The following is a 20,417-nucleotide window of genomic DNA, read 5'->3' as shown; positions in this document are numbered from 1 at the left end:
CTTTCTAAGTTTAAAAGATGAAATCAAGTTTCCTATACTTATCTTCCCTCTGCAGACAGAAAGGAGAGTGGGTGTCATTTGGGACTCTGAGGTGCTGCTGCAGCATTGCTTACCATTACAGATGTGAACAATGTCACTTTTCCATTACAGCTGAGACACGCTGTCATTTTATTGGCCTGTTACACCCTGAGTAAGTATGCATAAGACTGAGAGTCAGAGGAGGGAACCCCAAACATCTCTGCCCTTTGACCACTTATATACACACAGAGGAAGTGCCACTAGACAGCATTTCTATGCCATATGCTGTCACACTGGTATGGCGCACAAACCGCTGTGCAGCAACTCATAGGTTAGTAAAGTTAAACTTCTAACGTTTCTCCATTTTCACAAAAAAAAGAACAGTAACAAAAATCCTTCCTTTGCAGCCCTGTGAGGTTTCTCTTTTCTCCTGTTTGTTATAATCTGAAGCACCAGTTTAAGGATCTAGTACTTCTGTTGCTCACAAAGCAAGCTCTGGGCACGGTCCAGAATGTAGTCTGATCACTCACAAAGACATTCCATCATTGCAAAGCTCTGGAGCAACATGCAATGACTTGATGAGCTGTAACTACAGAAATACAGTAAGTTACTGGAAGAGCAGAGGATTATTTTAATAAATCAGGAGAGTTTGTTGATGGATTCCTCATTGACACTACTTAGTTCTGCTGCCAATAATAAATTTTGTGTCATAGCTGCTCCTGAAGCACAGATTTACCTTCCTCCCCTTCTCCCACAGTGCCTGCTGCAGACTGCATAGCACCAGGGACTAGACATAATTGCAGCTGGACTCTTCTGAACCCCAGCAAATGTACCCCATAGGATAACAAACACCCACACTGATGCTACCAAACTAGTGACACCTTCATTGACCATGTTGTTTTGGACAGTGCAAAACCCCGTATGTCAGGGATTTAACTGGAGTCACACAGGTACAATGAATATGATCCTTTGTAATTAATTCAATAAATATTTAATGTCACAAACTCCAGCTTTTTATAGCCTTCTATCCACAAGGAACACTGTTCCCTGACACTGCAGATGTAACATATATCCATGGCCCTTAGAAGAACATTAAAAGATGACAACAGAGTCTGAGTAAAAATGGAGGATGTATTTATTGACTTAAAGGTTCTTAAAGAACTCAGTTCAAAGACAGAAATTACTTTTGATTCTTTCTTTCAGATAAATACACCAGTTTAAACCTCTGTGGAACTGCCAAGTGCTTTCACTCTACTGCAGAGCAAACAGGGAATATTAGTTTTTAATTTTAGGTCTGCTACATTCAGGGCATGATTCCCCCAGCCAGGAAAGAACTTCAGTGAATCAAATCTCCCATGGTAATGATCAATTTGCACAAGTTAAGATCAATTATTCTATCTTAGAATCATAGAATAGTTAGGGTTGGAAAGGACCTTAAGATCATCTAGTTCCAACCTCCCTGCCATGGGCAGGGACACCTCATGCTAAACCATGCCACCCAAGGCTCTGTCCAACCTGGTCTTGAACACCACCAGGGATGGAGCATTCACAGCTTCCTCGGGCAACCCATTCCAGTGCCTCACCACCCTCACAGTAAAGAACTTCCTCCTTATATCTAATCTAAACTTCCCACTTCAAGTTTTAACCCATTACCCCTTGTCCTATTACTACAGTCCCTAATGAAGAGTCCCTCCCCAGCATCCCTATAGGCCCCCTTCAGATATGGAAGGCTGCTATGAGGTCTCCACGCAGCCTTCTCTTCTCCAGGCTGAACAGTCCCAACTTTCTCAGCCTATCCTGTATTTACAGTAGACACTTCCAGGACTTTTTTTCCCCCACTGCTAATGAAAATGACAGCCTCATTTATTTTCAGAGTCCCATACAAATAATGCAGTAGAACATCCAAACATCTATACCCAGAAAAATACCAGAATGCTTTTTGGAAATTCTGGCAGAGACAGAGCAGGGAAATTATTATTGGCAGCTCATTAGATAATATATTCTTGTAAGTGTACTGTAAACTCTGTGTGTATCATTAAATTCATGTAAGTGCTTTGCTGAACCATGTTTGTGTCTGGTTTGAATAATTTAAATAGATTCCGGTTTTCCTTTCCTTGTGGTGCACTGCGCAGCATTCCTCTCATATTTGTGGTAAAAGTGATTCCCCGACTGAATGGAGAAAATGAGAAAGTGTCGCTTACATCATGAGTAGTGGCGATAGAGCTCACAGCATGTGCAAGTGCCACTTTATGCAGTATTTATTTTAACCCTTTTAGTCCAGAGGAACTTTAGGTTTTATAAATGAAGATTCTGTGTCAGAATAAGGAGGAAAGGAAGAAATCTTACCAGCACTAACGAGGCACAGGATGACAAGTACACTTTGTACAGGTTTTAAACTGTGCAGTGTGACTACCATTTAAAAAAATCATAGTACAGGAGGAGAATAGTAAATGAAGTTTTGTATGTTTGAGGTTTGTAAGGCAGTGCAAATCCTTCTCATTCTGTTAATTATCACATTATCAGAAAGCAGCCACCTATATGAAAATTGTCACCGCAGTTAGATGTATTACTTGCATATAGAATATTTAACAGACAAAATATGTCATAGTTATGGAAATAATTCTTATTATCAGTGATATATAAGAAGTCATAATGTATTTTAAACTAAGCAGGTAGCCAAAGTAGCTTCTGGAATACATGGGAGTACAGAGGTGACCTGATAGATGCTGGAATGCATTTCTGTTTGTGTTCCTACCACCAGTTTTCAGACATTAACACCAGATTTGGTTATAAACCAAAACTGACAATCCTAATTTTGATCATCATTATGTCATTCCTGCTGAATTCTGAGACCTGCTACCATATTACCCTGGTTTTGGCTGGAATAGTTTATTTTCTTCCTAGTAGGTGGTACAGTGCTTTGTTCTGGCTTTAGTCTGAGAACGATGCTGATAACACACGGATGTTTTAATTGTTGCTCAGTAGCACTTACCCTGATCAAGGACTTTTCAGTCTCATGCTCTGAGGAGGGGTACAAGAAGTCAGGAGCTATAGCCAAGACAGCTGACATGAATTAGCCAAAGGGGTATTCCATACCACAGCACATCATGCCCAGTATATAAACTGGGCGGAGTTACCTGGAAGGGGCTGATGTTATCGATCAGTGGGTGGTGAGCAGTTGTATTATGCATCACTTGGGGGTTTTACCATTAATTTATTTTTTCCAGATGTGCATCCTTTGATAGAGAAATTATTCTTGAGTGTCACCTCCACTGATGTACAAGAAGTCATCCTAGCTATTTAGAGCACTGCAGTGCTCTAACTACTAAAAGAATCAGATTGCCAGGTTTATTTTGCCTTTTCTCTTTTGAGCTTGTCCGTCTTCAAGACCATGGTCTCAATTTCTAACCAATTCCCGAATGATTTTCTCACTAGCAATCCAGCAAGGTATTTGGTACACCAGTCACACCAAAACCCCCATATCTGTGGGTTTTCCTTTCATGCTGAGATTTTAAGATCACAAAAGTGACCTAACTCCACTGTGACTTTCTGACTGGTAACTATATTAACATGAAGCCTCGTAACAGGGCAAGAAAAAGTGAATTTGATGAGAATTGACCCTGGGGGATGTAAACTAATAACAATTCAGTTTGTTAGCTCTTCCTCTAAGGAGGTCTGTACAACTCCTTGGTTAGATTATTATTTGCATCAAACAGCTACTGTGAGTATGTCATCTGTCCCATGGCCAGTCCTGGGTGTCTTAACAATAATTAAGGTGTTTTGTAGGAATGATCACTCCCAAACCCTTCCTGATCTGCTCTATAATAAGATGAACTTATGTCCCTTGTAGCCTAGTAATAAATGTATGCAGATAACATGGGAATTTATAAATGTCAACATGCAGTTAATTTCCTAATACCTTAAAAAATTTCATGCAAATGTACCCACCCAACCAAGCACCATTTTAAAACACACAGTAATCACAACAGTAAAGAGTGCAAATGAGAAAATCCTGTGTACATACCACAGTGCTTCCATTGTGCATGTTATGTGTGTCCTTGTGGGCATGGGCACAGAAATCTATGCAAGCTGTTACCCCAGAAAAAGGCCTACCGTCCTTGGATCCAAGTCGACAGTCTGGGCCCATGTGTTCATTTTCCACCTAAAAGTAAAATAAACTACAGGTACTTGGGACTGCAAATGAGTGACTTGGAACTTCATAAGCCACAACTGCACTTGTGACTGAATAAATGCATCCAGTAAGAACAACTGGAAAGCACATATTTTCCCATGAAACATGCAACACTTATGACTGGATATCAAAGAGATAATGAGCTCAGCCAGAGTCCAAATGTCTTTAAATGGTAAAAACATTTTACTTGCAGTATCATCATAAGCCTTTTATGTGTGCACAGCTCAGAGCATAACTTAACCATCAGATGAAATAAAAAAGGTGCAGTATTTTAAAACTAGCCAAACAAAGCAACCACTGTAAGGAAGCAACAGGATTCACCACAGCTGCGGCTTCTACACATGAACACACTGTAGGGTTTCATCTTGTTTTTAAACCACACTGCCTGTTCAGAGCTGCAGCTAGACCAGCTGCATGTCACAGACCTACCTGGTTCTGGAAGGCTTCAGGAGCAAGCTTTTTATAAACTGGAGCCACATCAGTAGCTAAGGTTTGCAAATTATTTTCAAGAAGTTCCTCCTGCAGAGAAAGGCAACATTTAGAGTGCTTCAACTTGCTTTAAAAGAATCTAACCCAGGTCAGAGATGCCTGACAGATCAGCCTGTGTCTAATATTTTATTAATCTTCTGTTGCCATTTGTCACTAACTGTAAATAAGTCTACTTTTGCATGACTGAAGTACCAAAACTGTTAAATATAAATCAACCAAATAACAATGGAGAATACCTGATAGTGCAAAGAAACCCAACACAGAAGGAACTAATCTCTCCATCGTTTTCCCCTTCCAATACATAGACAGTCAAGGAATGAGGTATGTTCCACATAAAATGGAGAGGTAACATCTAGTGGAGAAAAATTACATCACAGGCTGAGTGGAGCCCCAGGTCTTCTCTTAGTGTTCTGCTTATGCGGCCTTATGTTGATACAGCTTTGCTCTAAGAAGCCTAAGTTTCCACTGCCTTTTTTCTTTAAAGCTTATGAGTGACTCCCAATAGCATTTAGCATTAGTTTCAGCTCTTGGGGGAAGAGATACATTTTCTAACACTGCAACAGAACTCTGATCAGGAACATTTGTTAACTATTCTGTTCTTTGGAAATGCAAAACAGGGTTTTATGGAAATATCTACTAGATTTGGAAGTAATGTTCCTTTCATTGGGGTAAGCCATATAAACACGGAACTAGTTAGGTGAGCTGCTATGGCAGTGTAACGTTTAAGGTCTTATTTATAGAAACAGTCCCTAAATGCCTTTGCTAAACTTTTGCTTTTCCAGGAGAATGACCAACTAACTGGGAAATAAGAGATGGTGGTGACATACTCCCTACTTTACTCTCCTCCAAGAGCTGGGCTTTGAGAGACAACCACAGCTTCAGTTTTGCATACTGCATAGTGGCAAAAATAACAGCTTGTTTTAGTTTGTTTCCAAAACACTTATCACCATATATCATAAACACCAATGTATGTAAACATAAGGAAACATCACACTGAAAAATGTGACAGTAACATTACAAAATGACACTGCATTTTTTAACTTGTACTATAGCCAGTTTATCAACTGTTGATTGCTACAAGTTTTTCTGAACTGCATTGAAGGTAACACATCCTTAATTATCTATCCTATGAACTATTCTTACCTAGGTATATTATACCCTTAACCTCATCTCACTCCATCCAGTGCCTCAAATGATCCAAATCTTTCTGGACTTCGAACTATCTTCTTAATTTTCTATACTTCCTAGTTTTATGTCATCTGCAAAATCATCAATATCCAATATTTAGCTAAAAGAAGTATCTGCTAGGAAAATTAATGACAAAATGAAACAAAGAGAAAAATTATTTACCAGTAATATAACTTCTTTTGAGATGCAGTGACAACCTGCATGGACACTGCAACTACACAAGCACCACTGTCACCTAGAGCTGGAGGCTTCTGCAGAGTGGTAGGCTAAGGGTGCGCATGCTTCCCTCACAGGCAAACACACTTGTGAAGTAACTGTGTGCTGTGCAACCCTCATCCCCGCTGCAGAATTCAAAGTAGTTTTTAAAACAACTTCCATGGAAAAGGGAAAAAAAGGAAATGTGCTTTTAAATCACATCTAGAAAATGTCCTCGTTAAGTAGCCTACTCTTGTAGGCAACTGCTACTTATTCCTTCAAGAGAATTTAAAAAACATAGAAAAGCCAGTTTATTTTATGTGGCAGACAGAAGATCAGATCAGACAGCAGGGAGAAAGCAGCGCAACAACAAAGTTTTCTATGACCAGGCAAAAGGAGCGAATCTCTGAGGTGCAGGCCTGCTCTTAGAAAACACCTTTTGGTGTATTTTATACTTCCAAAGAATAAACATTTCATAAAGAGTTACACAGTGGAGCTAAATATGCATACAGAAAAGCATTTAAGGACAATTTTATGGTACGTTTTCTACAGTGGAAAAATTATAAGTACTGCAGTTATAAAACATTTAGTTGGGTGCTTGTGTTATAAGCTATGCACACGTGTGTGAGACAGAAGGGGTGGACATTTGTGGAGTCCATTTCCAGTTCTTAAAATCAGTAGGCAAAGTATTTGGAGGGAAAAAAAACAAACAATAAAAGAAACGAAATAAATCTTACTTGTTTAGGGTCATCAGTGAGAAGCCTAAATTTCCTCGGGTTCTTGCTTCTGGCAAACTTACAGCCATTGAAATACATGCTCCATGAACAGCCAAATGAGAATGATGCTCCACAAGTTTCTGGATCAAGTCCTTGACATGCACAAGTACGACTATGAAAGGAAATAAAGACACAGGAAGTCAGCTGACAACACGGCTCTTTTTTTTCTTCTTTTTTGGCACTGCTGTTTGCTATGTCTTTTCTAACACATAGCGTAGCAACACGGGGATTTATAACACATACTGTTTGACCAGGTATTTTCTGTTAAGGAACTGTCCATGTGTAGATAAATTACTTTTTTTCCCCCCATAAAGATAGTCTCAGCTCCCCAAAGCCCCAGTTCTGGGAAATAAATATATAACCCTCAGTTATAGCTACAGAAATACACCCATGCTACTTAGATTTTGACTTGTTGAGTTGGATAAAATTTTTATCCAAGAAAATACCTCCGCAACTCAAGGTTACCCCCAAATCCAGTGATTATTTGGTTACGTGCTTCAAATTTCAAAGTGTAACAACTCTACTCAGCCTGACCCTTCAAGAACACAATCATTAGATTCAGGTCACTGTACAGCTATTAGTCTCTTAAACGTGGGTTGCACAAAAATCAGCACAAAGGCAACACTGCTACAGAGCCTCAGTTGTAATATATTATCTAGAAAATCAAACCAAATTCCTCTCAGAGGCATAGTGGGGAAGATCCTGATTTTGAGTGTTTCAAAAGTCACATATCACCCTCTTAGCAGCTCTTTAGCATGGCCGTGCAAAGGGCACACTGACTGTCTTTGGGCAGCATGCACAAAGCCAGGGGAGTTCACAGCCACCCCTTTCCCTGGGTGTAGCATGCACAACTATCACTTTGAGCCTGGTCTCTAGGAAAGACAGGAACTAAGTTCTATACTGAAATGACACCTAGTGGTTTGTAATTTTAAATGAGATTTTGCATATTTATTTTATTAGTTAAACTACTGAGTTCTCAAGTTATTTATTACAGAATATACAACAGGCAACACAACCATCACTTACTATTAAAGTAACTTACTCTTCATTTAATGCACATCTACGGCTGGTGGGACAGCCATATTTTCTGAGACTCTGTGTCAGTTCTTTGTACAGCGTATCAGCCAGGAGATGAGGGATGCCTTCCCAGGCCAATATGAGAATCACAATGACGGCAGTCTGACAGTGATGTCCTGCACGCTGACGTACCAAGCACAGCAACTTTTCCTCATCACTACTTCTTCGTATCACCTGGAAGAATCATTTTGTTTATTCTTTGGTAAGTGTAGGAAACACGTAATGTGCTCCTCTTCTATGGGACATGCAAGGCCTGGAAGAGTAAGAAATACTGCTGCCCAAACAGCATCTGTCCATCTGCAAGCATGTCTGGGACAGCATCACACTCTGATCTCTGGTGTACAACATGATTTTGTGTTGCCTATTTACCTGTAGAAGAAATAGCAATACAGGAATATTTTAGGTGTCCTATACAAACCAAGAAGATTCATTAAGAGGAAAATAACCACTAAATGGAAATAAAAATCCTGAGACAGCAGATCCACTGGGAACCCAACAGTGAGCTTGGAAATGATGCAGGAAACATACTGCCAAATCCCAGAATGCAGCTACATGAAAACACACCACAAGAGCACACATACGCATGCGTTTGGATGCTTACTGCAGTTGTTACAACGACATAAAATGGTTCCCACCTTGCAAAGTAAGATTAGAGGAAAGCAATGAAAATAAACTCTGTTCTTAGTGAATGAAGCAACAAGATGTTCAGAACATGTCCTTAGACGATGTACGTTAAAGTTCTTTAGCAGAGTGCTGAAGCTTTTACTAAACTGCATATGTCAGCCTTATCCATAAAACACCAAGACTAACACAATATGAAACAGTACAATATACCACCGAATAAATGGGGGTGGAGGGTGGGGAAATCAAATACCTAGACAGTCCTACTCCCACATATCCAGCTTTTTTCACAATTAGAAACAGAGTTGCATTGTAAGAAGACAAAAAACTGCATTAAAGCTAGGTAATGCTACAGCATAGTCTTTGAAGGTATGTTTATTCTTCCAATGTGTTTTAACAGGCATAGCCTGTATGAGGCATCCAACAAACAAGTCAAGACCCCAGTATTAAGTTTCAAACACATTAGGCTGGGACTTGGGCAGTAGAGGCTAAATCTTCCTCCTTGGCTCTATCATATACAGGATGGGGACCAGCAAGTCTGTCTCCCTTTCTGCTTGCAGATGGCAAGCCCTTAAACTGCAGATATTCTCTGCCAGCTCCATAGCAATACACTTCTCAGGGCACAAAGTTGGTCACCCAGCCTTTTCACCCAACTCCCCATTTACCACCAGCAAAACTCCCATAGATATGCTAATAGTCATAGATGATAGAAGCAGGAAGGCAATGGAGTTTCACTTATTCTTTGAATACCTCCAAGTATCTGAGTTTTCAAGCATATTCCCTATTGGACTGACATCAAAGCTTCTCTGGTTGCCAGATGTGCAGCTGTCATTCACATGTGACCCCTAGCCTGATCAGCTCTAAATATCTAAATTACTTGAACTCATTAAAAGTGGGGACCAAAGTATGGTTACAATTAATCTGTAAATGAGAAGGTTTTCAATACGTGAACAGCTTCAGAGGGAATCTGTGCAGGCTTAGTATGAAGAAGTCAGCTTAGAGTTAATTTGTGTCAAGAGAGAAAGTATCACCACTCTAAAGTTAATCACAGTCTCACAATCCAATCAGCCTTAAAACTTAATGGCAGAACAAGCAAATGGCTCTGAGATACCAGTCTTGAAAAGGAGTCTTGGTTGTGACTGACCAACCAGTACAGTATTTTTTACAAAGAAAAAAAATGAAATTCATATATATTTGAGTAAGGTTTACAGAAATCCATTATGGCTGATATACAACACAGGTTATCCATGTCAGTGTTAGTTTTACATTCCTGAGGCAGCACAGTTCCTTGGAGTCAGAAGGAGAGGAATTTAATTCTGTTACTCAGCGTGACTGGTGATGCTTTTACCCTTTTTCTGGCTTCTAGACTTTGTCACTTTGATAAAGAAACTCGGTACCTCTTAGTTTCTCAGTACAATATCAGGTTGCCCTTTCTGAGTTCTCATATAGTTCTACACTGAAAACACATAGTCCAGGAAAAATGACAGACAATGAAGAGGAAGAAAATGTATACTTTCCTTTAAAATAACACCATACTTCCCAGAGTTAAACACAGCTGGAATTTGATTCATTATGCATGCAGTAGAGAATGCACCACTTGACCAAAAAACATTTTATAATCCATCATCCTTCAGGTCACAAAGGTAGGTAACAGATTTACTAGTTATCTGAATTTGTATTTCTGTGGCTTCTAAGAGGTTACATTATATGCTCATCTGACTACTACAGCTGAAGTGCTTCTGTCCATGTGGTAACAAGACAAAGCACTTTTCTCATTTGACTATTTTGGTCTTAGAAGAACACAATTTGCACTGAAACAATCACGGTTCCTCCAGGCCCACAGTCAGTGTCAGGACAGACCAACCTGGAGCCATGTTGCTTTTCCTGTATAAAGTGATGATACCCCATCACATGCTATAGCTGACATTCCCAAAGTGGCAACACCTCCCTTTGGTAATAATAATTTGGACACACAAGACCATAAGTATCATCCTTGTATAGTGCACATTTGGGCAGGATCATTTATTTTGTTCATATTCAAAATCAAATTTTGTACATCCCTCTGGTGCACACTTTTCACACCATGCTAGTTCTGAGTTATTCTGGCTATCCACATATCTTTGTTTATGTGTACATCTAAAGGAAGGCAGCAACTCAAGTAATTTATTTTTTTAACTAGTCCAGATATTGTCAAATGGCAGAATCTGAGAATACGAGCAAGCCTTCAAGGTGAGCCACAGCCAGCCAGCTAGGACAGAAATAGAATCAACAGCTACTGTGGCAACATATGACAGCTAAACCTCTATTTCTACAAGCCACAAAGGTAAAAGTTTACCTGATTTTCTTAATAGAAAGCTTGAGCGAAAAAGCTAGAGTATATTTATTGAAGAGGTGTGATACACAGCAGAATTTACTCCAGCAATTTAGCAACAAGTTACAGGATAAACAAGACAGAAAGTTAGTTTTCACTCCCTCACAGAGGGACAGCAGAGAGACATAAAGGGATGCTGAGAATACAAGAATTAAAGGATATAAGAAGAGGACAAGGTCAGACGAGCGGACTGTCCAGCCTTATCCTGGTCCTGAGAGTAACTACAGAAGTTGTCTAGGGATGAGCAGTAAGAAATGCACTTATGCGCAGAGATGTTTCTCAACAACCATCAGGCACCTCCCAGCCCCCTGCCGGCTGCTTGGGGGATGTGCTCTCTCCCAACGCTGGAAGAATTTGCCTTCTGTGTACTTGTCCACTCACTTTAAAACTGTGTAGCATTTTACCATCCACTGCCTTCCTGGCCAAAGCTTAATTCCAGACTACATGAAAGAAAACCATTACCTTTTCTTTGTGCTGAGCTCATCCCCTGTTAGTACCCTCTAGTTTCAATATACGATACGGCTGTGAATAATAGACTGCTGTCCAGCTCTCCATGCCACATCAAAGACTTGGAGAGCTCTGCTGTCTCTCCTTCCCTGTCAGGCAGGCTGATGAGTCTGTGTCTCTACCTGTCTTTCTCAGTTCTGCTGTGCTTTCTTGAGTTGGGGGACCAGAACTGGACAGCATTCAAGACTGGGTGCAGCATCCTTTCTCACAAAAGCGTACTTATGTTACCTGTTGTCTTTATTCATCTCCAGGAATTCTCACCAGCTTCTTTTGCTGTTTTCATCACTACTGAACACTGAAGCTGATGTGTAATGAACTATTATCCCAAGTAGTTACACTCAGTCTAGGGTCCATCACTGTGTATATGAAAATACAACACTCCACTTTTTGTGTAACTTTATCAAGTGAGTTTTATCTATCCTTTTAGTGGCTATTTGTGCTGGTTCACAATCCCTTCCTGCTCTTCGTGATATCTGTCCCTCCTCTGCATTATCTTGAACAACTCTGTATCATCAGCAGTTTGCCAACTCAGTGTTTCCCACTTTTTTCAAATAATTTCTGAGTGTACTGAACAGCATCAGTAAAGTTATGCTACCAAGAAAACCCGCTTCAACTGTCCAAATGCTTGAGTTCTACTTACTTGAATTATTTCTTTTAGATTGTTGAAGCAACTGTCTCAACCCTTGGCAGGAGCTCTAGAACAAGGAACAAGTACACTGTGAATAAAAATTGCTTATGTCCTTAAACATAAGCCAGTCTATCTAAATTAGCACATACATGACTTACGTAAGTAGCTAAGAGTCAGACTGCAGCAGCTTAGCATACCAGATGCTGAATTTCAACATGGATGAGAAATTACTTTCCAATTTAGCATCACCAGAATAGTTGTGTTAACATGACATTAACCAGACCACTAGCAAATAGCACAAAATTTTAATTGAGAGTTAAATACACTGCTATAAATTGTAATGGAACCAATAAAAAGGTTCCTTTAGGTTTATTTAATCTCTATATGTGGTTCCACTGTAATACTTCCTTCTACTCTGAATTTCTTCAGCAAAACAGCTATGTCTCCTTTGCAGGATATCAGTAGTTGATTTTAAAGTGAGACCATAGTTTAACTGTTCACTGTAATTTCCTGAAATAGGTGATCCATTCAGAACAGTTTGACTTCACATTTTCTAACCTGCAGATTTTGCCTCTGTGTGAAGTCTGTGTATGAAGTCCTCTCTACACTGGACAAAATTCTCTGTTAAGCCACAATTCCATAATAATCTATACTAGTGCAAAGTGAAAGCACAGTGGTGTTAAAACCTGCTGCTGTTCTAGCAGGTGATGCTGTGTAACAGCAGGAACAATGTTCTTGTTTGCCACAGAAATGAGACTGCCCTCCTTTTTCCCAGTTCACTCCTACATGCACATTAAACCCTTCTCTTACTGGAAAATGTTTTATCATTTTATTCTCAGCACATCTAAGAAATATAAAAATGGAAATAAGTTCCACTTCCCTGAATTCTCTCTTCTTGAGTATTAGCAGACTATATAAAGAGTTAGCACAGAACAGTTACCTTCAATCACAAATACTATTAAGTTACTTAGCTACTTTTACAAGAATATCACTGAAGTGTGATACCTTCAATTATCTGCAAACACCTTCTCTCAGCTTGCTACTGGAACCAATATTGTAGTGCTTACAAATGAGTAGTTGATTGTAGTATATATAAGTGATTCTTATACAATCATAGAACCAGAAATGAGGACAAAACTCAAGTCGCAAACTCCCAAGGCCCTCTTTCACTCCTTACTGCCTCAAACTCCCCTTTCTGTTGTATAGCAGGCAACTGTAAATGGCGCTTTGTACCATATAGGTGACAATAAGAATCTACTCTCTCAATTGTTCAGATACCCCATTTGTTTTAAGTAGTGACAACAGCAAAGCTTGCTGTTTTGTAATACTTAAAATACCTTTTTTGTTTCATGTTTGTTAAAATAGTTGAGTGATTTTTCATATGAAGCATTATTAAAACGCTTTTATTTACTGCAGAAACCACATAAAAGTTTATAATAATTTTGAATCTCAAAGGATTACAACACTTAAAGAATGGGTTTAATTTGGATAACATTCCAAAAATTTTTGTCCAAAATAAACTCCTCCAATTCTGCATTTAGAAGGTATGCTTCCACTTTAAACAGTGAAAATAGTGCCTGCATAGCTATAGTACCTGCTCTACACACACTAATTTAACATCTTACACAATTGTGGCAAGAAAGTGATATTCTAAGATAACATTGTTCGAAGGGTGAATAAAACGCCCACCAACCACCCTCTCCATGTCCCAGAATTAATTTCCTTCCAGACTTCTCCTAGAGAGAACATAATTTAATCATAAAGACAGCTTATTTAATCTCCCCATGTGATTCAAATCACATTTATATGATTCCATATTTTATCATAAAGACAGTTTAATAAATAAAAGCTTCAAGTACAGTGAGCTGTTTAAAGCAGAATGGAGCTGCATTTTACTGAAACCTGCAGCCAGGTGACAGTCCAGAAGAATTTACTTTAAAGCCCTTTTCAAACATATTTCAAATAAATTTCCCCACTCTAATATGTTCTAAATAGCACGACAGCTTCTCTATGTCCTAGCCAGCAGTGCCGCCCAGATCTCCTGACCATTTCACTGCCAAGTGGGACAGAAAATAAGCATCAGAGAGTCTGCTCACAGGTGACTGTCTTCCTAACAAAGTGCTCCTCTGACCACTTCCATTGATTAGCAGTGATCATCCACTGAAAAGTACCTGGTTTATTCATCAGTTAATTTTCTTCAATGAATTACACATATCTTCTAATGATAGCAGTATCTTATATGCAGAGTGCCTAGGAACTGAAGTAACTTCTCATTTTTCTCAATTCCTGGTTTCAATCACTTTCTCAATTCAAACTAAACTATCAAACTGAAAAAAATATCGTCTTCTCTGCATCTGCAGAGGAAATCTGTAGTTGTGAAAGCTCATTCAGCACTCAACAAATTGTAGTTTCTGGCATTTAGCTACAAATTCCTATCAGTTCAATGATATATAAAATCTTGGTTGTAACAGTGGGTTATCTATGCATTGCATTTAAATAGCTGCTTAATTTCAGTGGCTAACATTAGGTTCAGGTCTGTACAGGACTGTAATTTCAAATTTAACTGTATTTTAAAAGTATTTGTAATCAGGTTTTTTATCCATTTTTAATCCACCCCTATTTTTTTATATATCCTACTAATATACACCCAACACTACAGAAAACATAATAAAGATCTGTCAAGTTATAAAAACAAAAAAGGCAAACAGTACAGAAGTGAAAAAGTTTGAGAAACTACCTGCAAAAGCCCCATAATACCGTATTTTCAGACAAATTAGGCCCGCCATAAGGCTAACAGAATCTGAAGGGCCAACAGATCATCCAACCATTTAAAATAAAAAAAACTCCAGCACTCAGAGAAGAGAAGGCTCAAGATGCAAAATCCAGTTCTGCTGTATTCACAAACAAGAAATTTAGGAAGATTCCTATGACAGAAACCTTCACAGGGGACAGCCAAGGATTTTTTCCCTGAAGTTAAAGCCAAAAGTGGTTAGAGGACAGTAGTGACAAAAGAACCCCCCAAAACTAAACAAATACACCCCCACCCCCCCGTAAAGTTCAGATGGGATCCGCCAAAGAAACTCAAAGATGAAACAACTGAGGTATTGTGATGTGTATTGTCTTGATTTATAATACATTAGTACCAGAGGGCCTGAAGATTACCAAGATGATATGTTTTACAAAGATCCTGAAAAAGTACATCAATTCAGTGATCAAATTAGCCTGATATCTGTGTGGGGCAAAGCAGTGATCACACAGGAAACTGTGATACACAGGGAGAAGTCAAATAAACTTTTCTGAAAGAAATTCACAGCTCGGTCAAACTCCAGCTCTTTCTAGATTTCCAAAAGCCATTCAGTAAGGTCCCTTGATATAGGCTTTTTAAAAGCCCTAATGTGTCTAGGGACGAATCAAAGGACTACGCATGAATAACTGGTGAAAAGACATGAAACCAAGGCTGGTATATCTCCAGTGGGAGCTCTGTAGAACTGTGGTCAAGCTTGTGTTCTTCAGCATGTTTGTTAAGGTTAAAAGGATGACAACAGTTGTTGGTGATACTAAGCAATTCAGAGTAGTGAAGACAAGCTCAATTCGCAAACGAAGGAGAAATCTGCACTGCTGAGTGGGCAGTAAAATAGCAGATAAAATTAACTGAAAATGTGCATATTTAATGCACATGGTGAAAACAATTCTATTTTTAGATAAGAGATGGACTGTGAGTTAGCCATTACCATGCAGGAATAAGAAGCTGGCATAATGATAGCAAGCGCTATCAAAATGCCAAATCGCTGCTCTGCAGTGGAGAAAAAGCAACAACTGCTAGGAATTACCGGGAACAGAGCACAAGGCTGAAAATATTATGCCAGCATTTTAACTCCTAGCATAAGAGAACAAGAAGGAGAAGTAAAGATGACAACATTTGTGAAAGGCAACTCAAAACAAAGACACTGCCTCCAGCTTGGGGAACCACAGAGCTGTGAATTACTGGAAACTAAGCAAGTCTTCTGGGAAGCAACTGCCCTGGTCTTACACCTTTTTGCTATCAGTCAGTGCTGGAGACAGGATATCATCAAGAAGAACCTCCACCCTGATCTGGTGTTTTTATCACTTCTTACCTCTTGTCTTTATTCAGAGCTGGAGCCTTAAAAATTACATTGCAACTCTGAATAAAGACAACAGATAACAATGACAGCTTAGTTGATCCAAGCCAACGTCCACTGAAACCAGGAGAAGGAACCCATAGGAAATGGGTTTAATCCAGAAAATATTAAGAGCTGAAGCTGACCTCCTCTGAGGTCAGAGGCATGTATCTTGGACTTCAGAGCAGCAGGATGATGCCTACAGTAATTTCAGGTGAGTAATTTCAGTACTCCAGAGGCTTTTTTTTTTCTTTAACTTTTTATGAAGAAGTACGATGAACCTGGACAAAGCATAAAAGCAAAAGAAATCCAAGCGGAAAATAAAGAAGAATATGTTATTATCTCCACAGATATCAACACATTTGAAAACTCTGGCAAAACTTCATTCATTCTATTTTGACATAAAAATAAGACAACACAATTTGGCACCAAAAAAAAGGTTGAGCAGTCTCCTTGCCACTGCATGTAGAGAAAACAATAGCATGCTCATCTTCACTTCACACAGTTTAGCTCATGTGGATGTCAGTCTAATGCTTACACATACAACTACCATAACATTTCAAAATCTAGGTAGCATTTTTTGATAGTATTTACGTTCAACTAATAGGAGGGCTCTTGTCCACATCCAAAGGGACAGAATATCAACCAAAAATATAATACATAAAAAACCCACAGAAGAACAGATGTTTATTCTTCCTTCTCAAAAGAAGACTGAAAGAGAAAAGTTTCTGCAAGCTTATGGTAACCTGAAATCTAAGGAAGAAAACATCAGCTCCTCTGAGGGAAAAAGAGTTTGTCTCAGTAAAAGTTTAACACACCAGGCACATGTTTGGAGCCACTTCAGCAAAAACAATTTAAGAGGGAATCAGAATTAAGAAATGCAGTCAGCAACAGAAGCATGTATAGACACAGGTATTTTAGAAAACCTCCTTTAATTTTAAAATGCTTCTAATGAACCAGTAAGGCAGGTTGAAATAGGGAAAATTAATTGGGAAAAACAGTTGAGTATGATCAAGAGATACATTCAATCTTTCCTTATATTTGCTTCAGCAGAGTTCCATTGTGGTGTTCTCACAGCAAGTCTCTCAGGAACCCTAAGGGCAATAGCTTGTCCATCTGCAAAGAAATGAATCTGTCCCAAAATACACTGTAAATGAGTAAGTAAAAGTCTCTGTGCAGCTGACAGAACCTTGTGACTGCAATTATCAGAGAGCACAGCAAACTCTTTCCATACACTTTCAAACAAATTTCACAATTGTGTTTCTTTGGTCATAGCCAAAACCCAAATATGCTCTGTTATAAGGAATAAAATTAGCATTGCCAATGAAAAGTTAATGCAACCCATTAAGAATAACAGCCCCAATATGTGGATTTTATACAGGATGAACAGTCCTACACAGGAGATTTCACTGATTTCCTTTCCACTCTTGCAGTGAACAGTCACACAGTAACAGCAGATTTTGGAAAAGCATTAATCCTTCTAGGTCTGAACTTGCACACAAAAAACAGTCACTGCTGCATAAATGAAGTTTGCACCTTAAAAAACCAAGTTAATGAACTTAAAAGCTTGCTCTTGCAAAACACTTTACATATAAAAATCTAACTAACTGGAGAGCAGGTCCCTGTACATTAAAACAGCCTTTTCTGTATACATGAGTGCTTTCTAACTGTCATATTGTACTCACATGTTGGACACCTACAGCCATGCAGATATACAATAAAATCTAGCGTTTCTTTTACATAAAAGACAGTATGTTGATACTGACAAAAGAAAAAAATCAAGGTCAAGACTTAGCTTTAAATGCCTTTTTCCTTTCAACTGCTCATGATTCTGTGTCTAAGGTAAGATTTTTAACTCATGTCCTCAGTTAAAACTGAGTGTTCTATTTAGTTGAAACACTGAGATAAATAATTCCATTCTTTTTGGGTCAGTTGTTTATAAAATTAATTTCGTCATCTTTTTTTCTTGGACACTGGTTTGTTATTAAATATTATCTGAAGCAATATGCACATATGATATTCGTTTCTGAAAAAGTTTATGTATTGCATGTAAAAAAAAAACCCAACATTTTGGCTGTCCCAAAACTCAATGTTTAGCATGCAATACCATCCACGTACAATATGTAATAACCTTGTTTTTGTCAGGTAGTTACAAATGCTACTCTCCTAACCGTGCAGTTATCTTCATCATTTTTTCAATCAAGTCTGGAATTCCCAAACACAGCAATATTTTAATTTTTTTTCTTTTAACAACTAAGTTCTTTTATTATTTTCCAAAACTCAGTTTACAACATTTCCAGTCTATTTTTTACCTCCCTTAGTGGCTTCAGCAAAGATTAAGGACAATTAATTCTTTCCAAGCTCTCCCCTGGAGCCTGTGTCTGTTACCTCATTTCCTGGCTCCTAGGAAGCAATGTGAGACAAGACTTTGGTGAAAAATATCACCATAATATTTACATTTCCAAATACTGAGTTCAGTTCCCCCAAAATAGTAATGTACTCCATGGCACATGAGACTGAACTTCTTGATCCACCACACTCTCTTTTCTTCAGATTTTCATACAACTAAGAAAGGCTTTAAAAAATGTTATGGAGAGTTTTCCAACTCTCCCAAGCAACAATCCCATCCCAATAACATGGACCACTCCAACTTTCAGACAGTGTCAGGGTCTTCTTACCCTTGATTTGATCATCCCTGCTAGCTCTGTTAAGCGTCTCTCTTTCACACTCATTCAAGCCACAGCATAACACATAGCACCACATCTTCAGTAACTTAAAAAGCAATAAATTCTTTTCCTTAGCTTCATCATTCAGGCAGACTTATAGATCAACTGAACAAAGAACCAAATAATCTTCATTAAAGATCACATTATGTTTAAGATCAAGGACTACACATCATTTGATATTTAAAAGCCACACAAAACTATTTCACTGCTGTAACATAAAAACTTACCCACTTGGCAATTGGACACCCCTGAGAGCTTTTTCCTTCCTTTCCTGTATAAACCACTACCTCTATTCTTACAGCGCTTCCTTTTGCTCCATACCTACATTAAAAAAAAAGTTCATGAGTTAGGCAAACTGCTGTAGACCATTTTAAAACAGGACACTTTTCCAATAAAAAAAGAATAACAACTTCATTTTCACGTAACTGAGAACAGAAAGAAAACAAAATATTTCTAATGTCAAAAACACTTTTAAATATAAAATCCTATTTGCAAGAGTGATTTTTGACATCTCTCTTCTGATAACACTTTTCTGCCACTAAGGAAACATTATCTGGGAAAGAAAATGTTATCTGCATGTAAATCCTAGTGCACTCAGTCACTAATGTGACCTTTCTGTCCAGTTTGCCACAGCTTCTTCGCATACGGACCACTAGAAAAGCTAATTCTGCCAGCTGCTGATTGCTGTTATTCTTACTGACTTCAACAGCACCTAAGAGCACACTGCACTTGAAATTCAACCCTGAAATTGCAAGAGCTCAGGAAAAACATGAGAGTTTGGAACCCAAACACTAGTGTCCAACCTCATGCACACCTGAACAGGAAAGCGCTTTATAAATAAGTACTGAGAAAGTTTAGGAAAACAAAGCTGAACATAGCATCTGCTTTCTCATCGCTGTTGTTCTTTCCTGTTTAGACAGCTAAAAATACTGTGAGCATTAAATGCTGAATATTCCTCACCTGTTCTCCATTATTTCTCTCACAGCAGCAACACTTGGTCCTGTCCCGAGGTGTGTGTAATATGGGCCTTCATCTTTCTCTATAATTTGCTCTGTAAGCAGGTTGAGAAAGCTAAGTTGTGACATACAAAATTTATTTACACCATTACAAATAAGATTAGAAATAGCTTACAGAAGCATCTTCCAAGTTAAATTGCAGTACAGAAAATTTGCCCTTGAAATGCATTGAATAAAGAGTATGACAGATTTTTCTCCTCGGAGGCATCCAAATTAGCTTATACTTGTTTCCTCCTATTAATCTGCTAGCATTTATTCTTTATGTTATAAAGTAATCCTAATTATAGTAATATTTCACATTCTTTACAAATCTTCATTACAGGAGCTGTAAGCTAAGTAAACTTCCCAATATTCTTCTTGCTAGGAAAACATTAATTCATTTTAGACAAAGGAAAATTGAGAGGAAAAACATGTAACTGATGGTCACATACTACAGAACAGTAAACATAATCCAGACCTCTTAACTAGCACTCT

The 20,417-nt window shown here is 38.5% G+C and overlaps 1 protein-coding gene across 1 annotated transcript in view; it reads right to left on the bottom strand.

Annotated features, from left to right (window-relative positions):
- The window catches only part of TET1 (tet methylcytosine dioxygenase 1), a 68,387-nt gene that overhangs the window by 12,487 nt on the left and 35,483 nt on the right, over positions 1-20,417 (bottom strand). Inside the window, exons 5-10 of the mRNA XM_065670981.1 lie at positions 19,888-19,978; positions 19,155-19,248; positions 7,901-8,109; positions 6,820-6,970; positions 4,640-4,729; positions 4,043-4,180 (exon numbers count right to left, since the gene is read on the bottom strand). Of these exons, the coding sequence (XP_065527053.1) occupies positions 4,043-4,180; positions 4,640-4,729; positions 6,820-6,970; positions 7,901-8,109; positions 19,155-19,248; positions 19,888-19,978 (773 nt within the window). The remainder of the gene's footprint in view (positions 1-4,042; positions 4,181-4,639; positions 4,730-6,819; positions 6,971-7,900; positions 8,110-19,154; positions 19,249-19,887; positions 19,979-20,417) is intronic.

This window comes from Lathamus discolor, chromosome 3, assembly GCF_037157495.1.
Source record: "Lathamus discolor isolate bLatDis1 chromosome 3, bLatDis1.hap1, whole genome shotgun sequence".
NCBI lineage: Eukaryota > Metazoa > Chordata > Aves > Psittaciformes > Psittacidae > Lathamus > Lathamus discolor.
The sequence above is the reverse complement of the archived record's forward strand: the minus strand, read 5'-3'. Positions and strand labels throughout refer to the sequence as shown.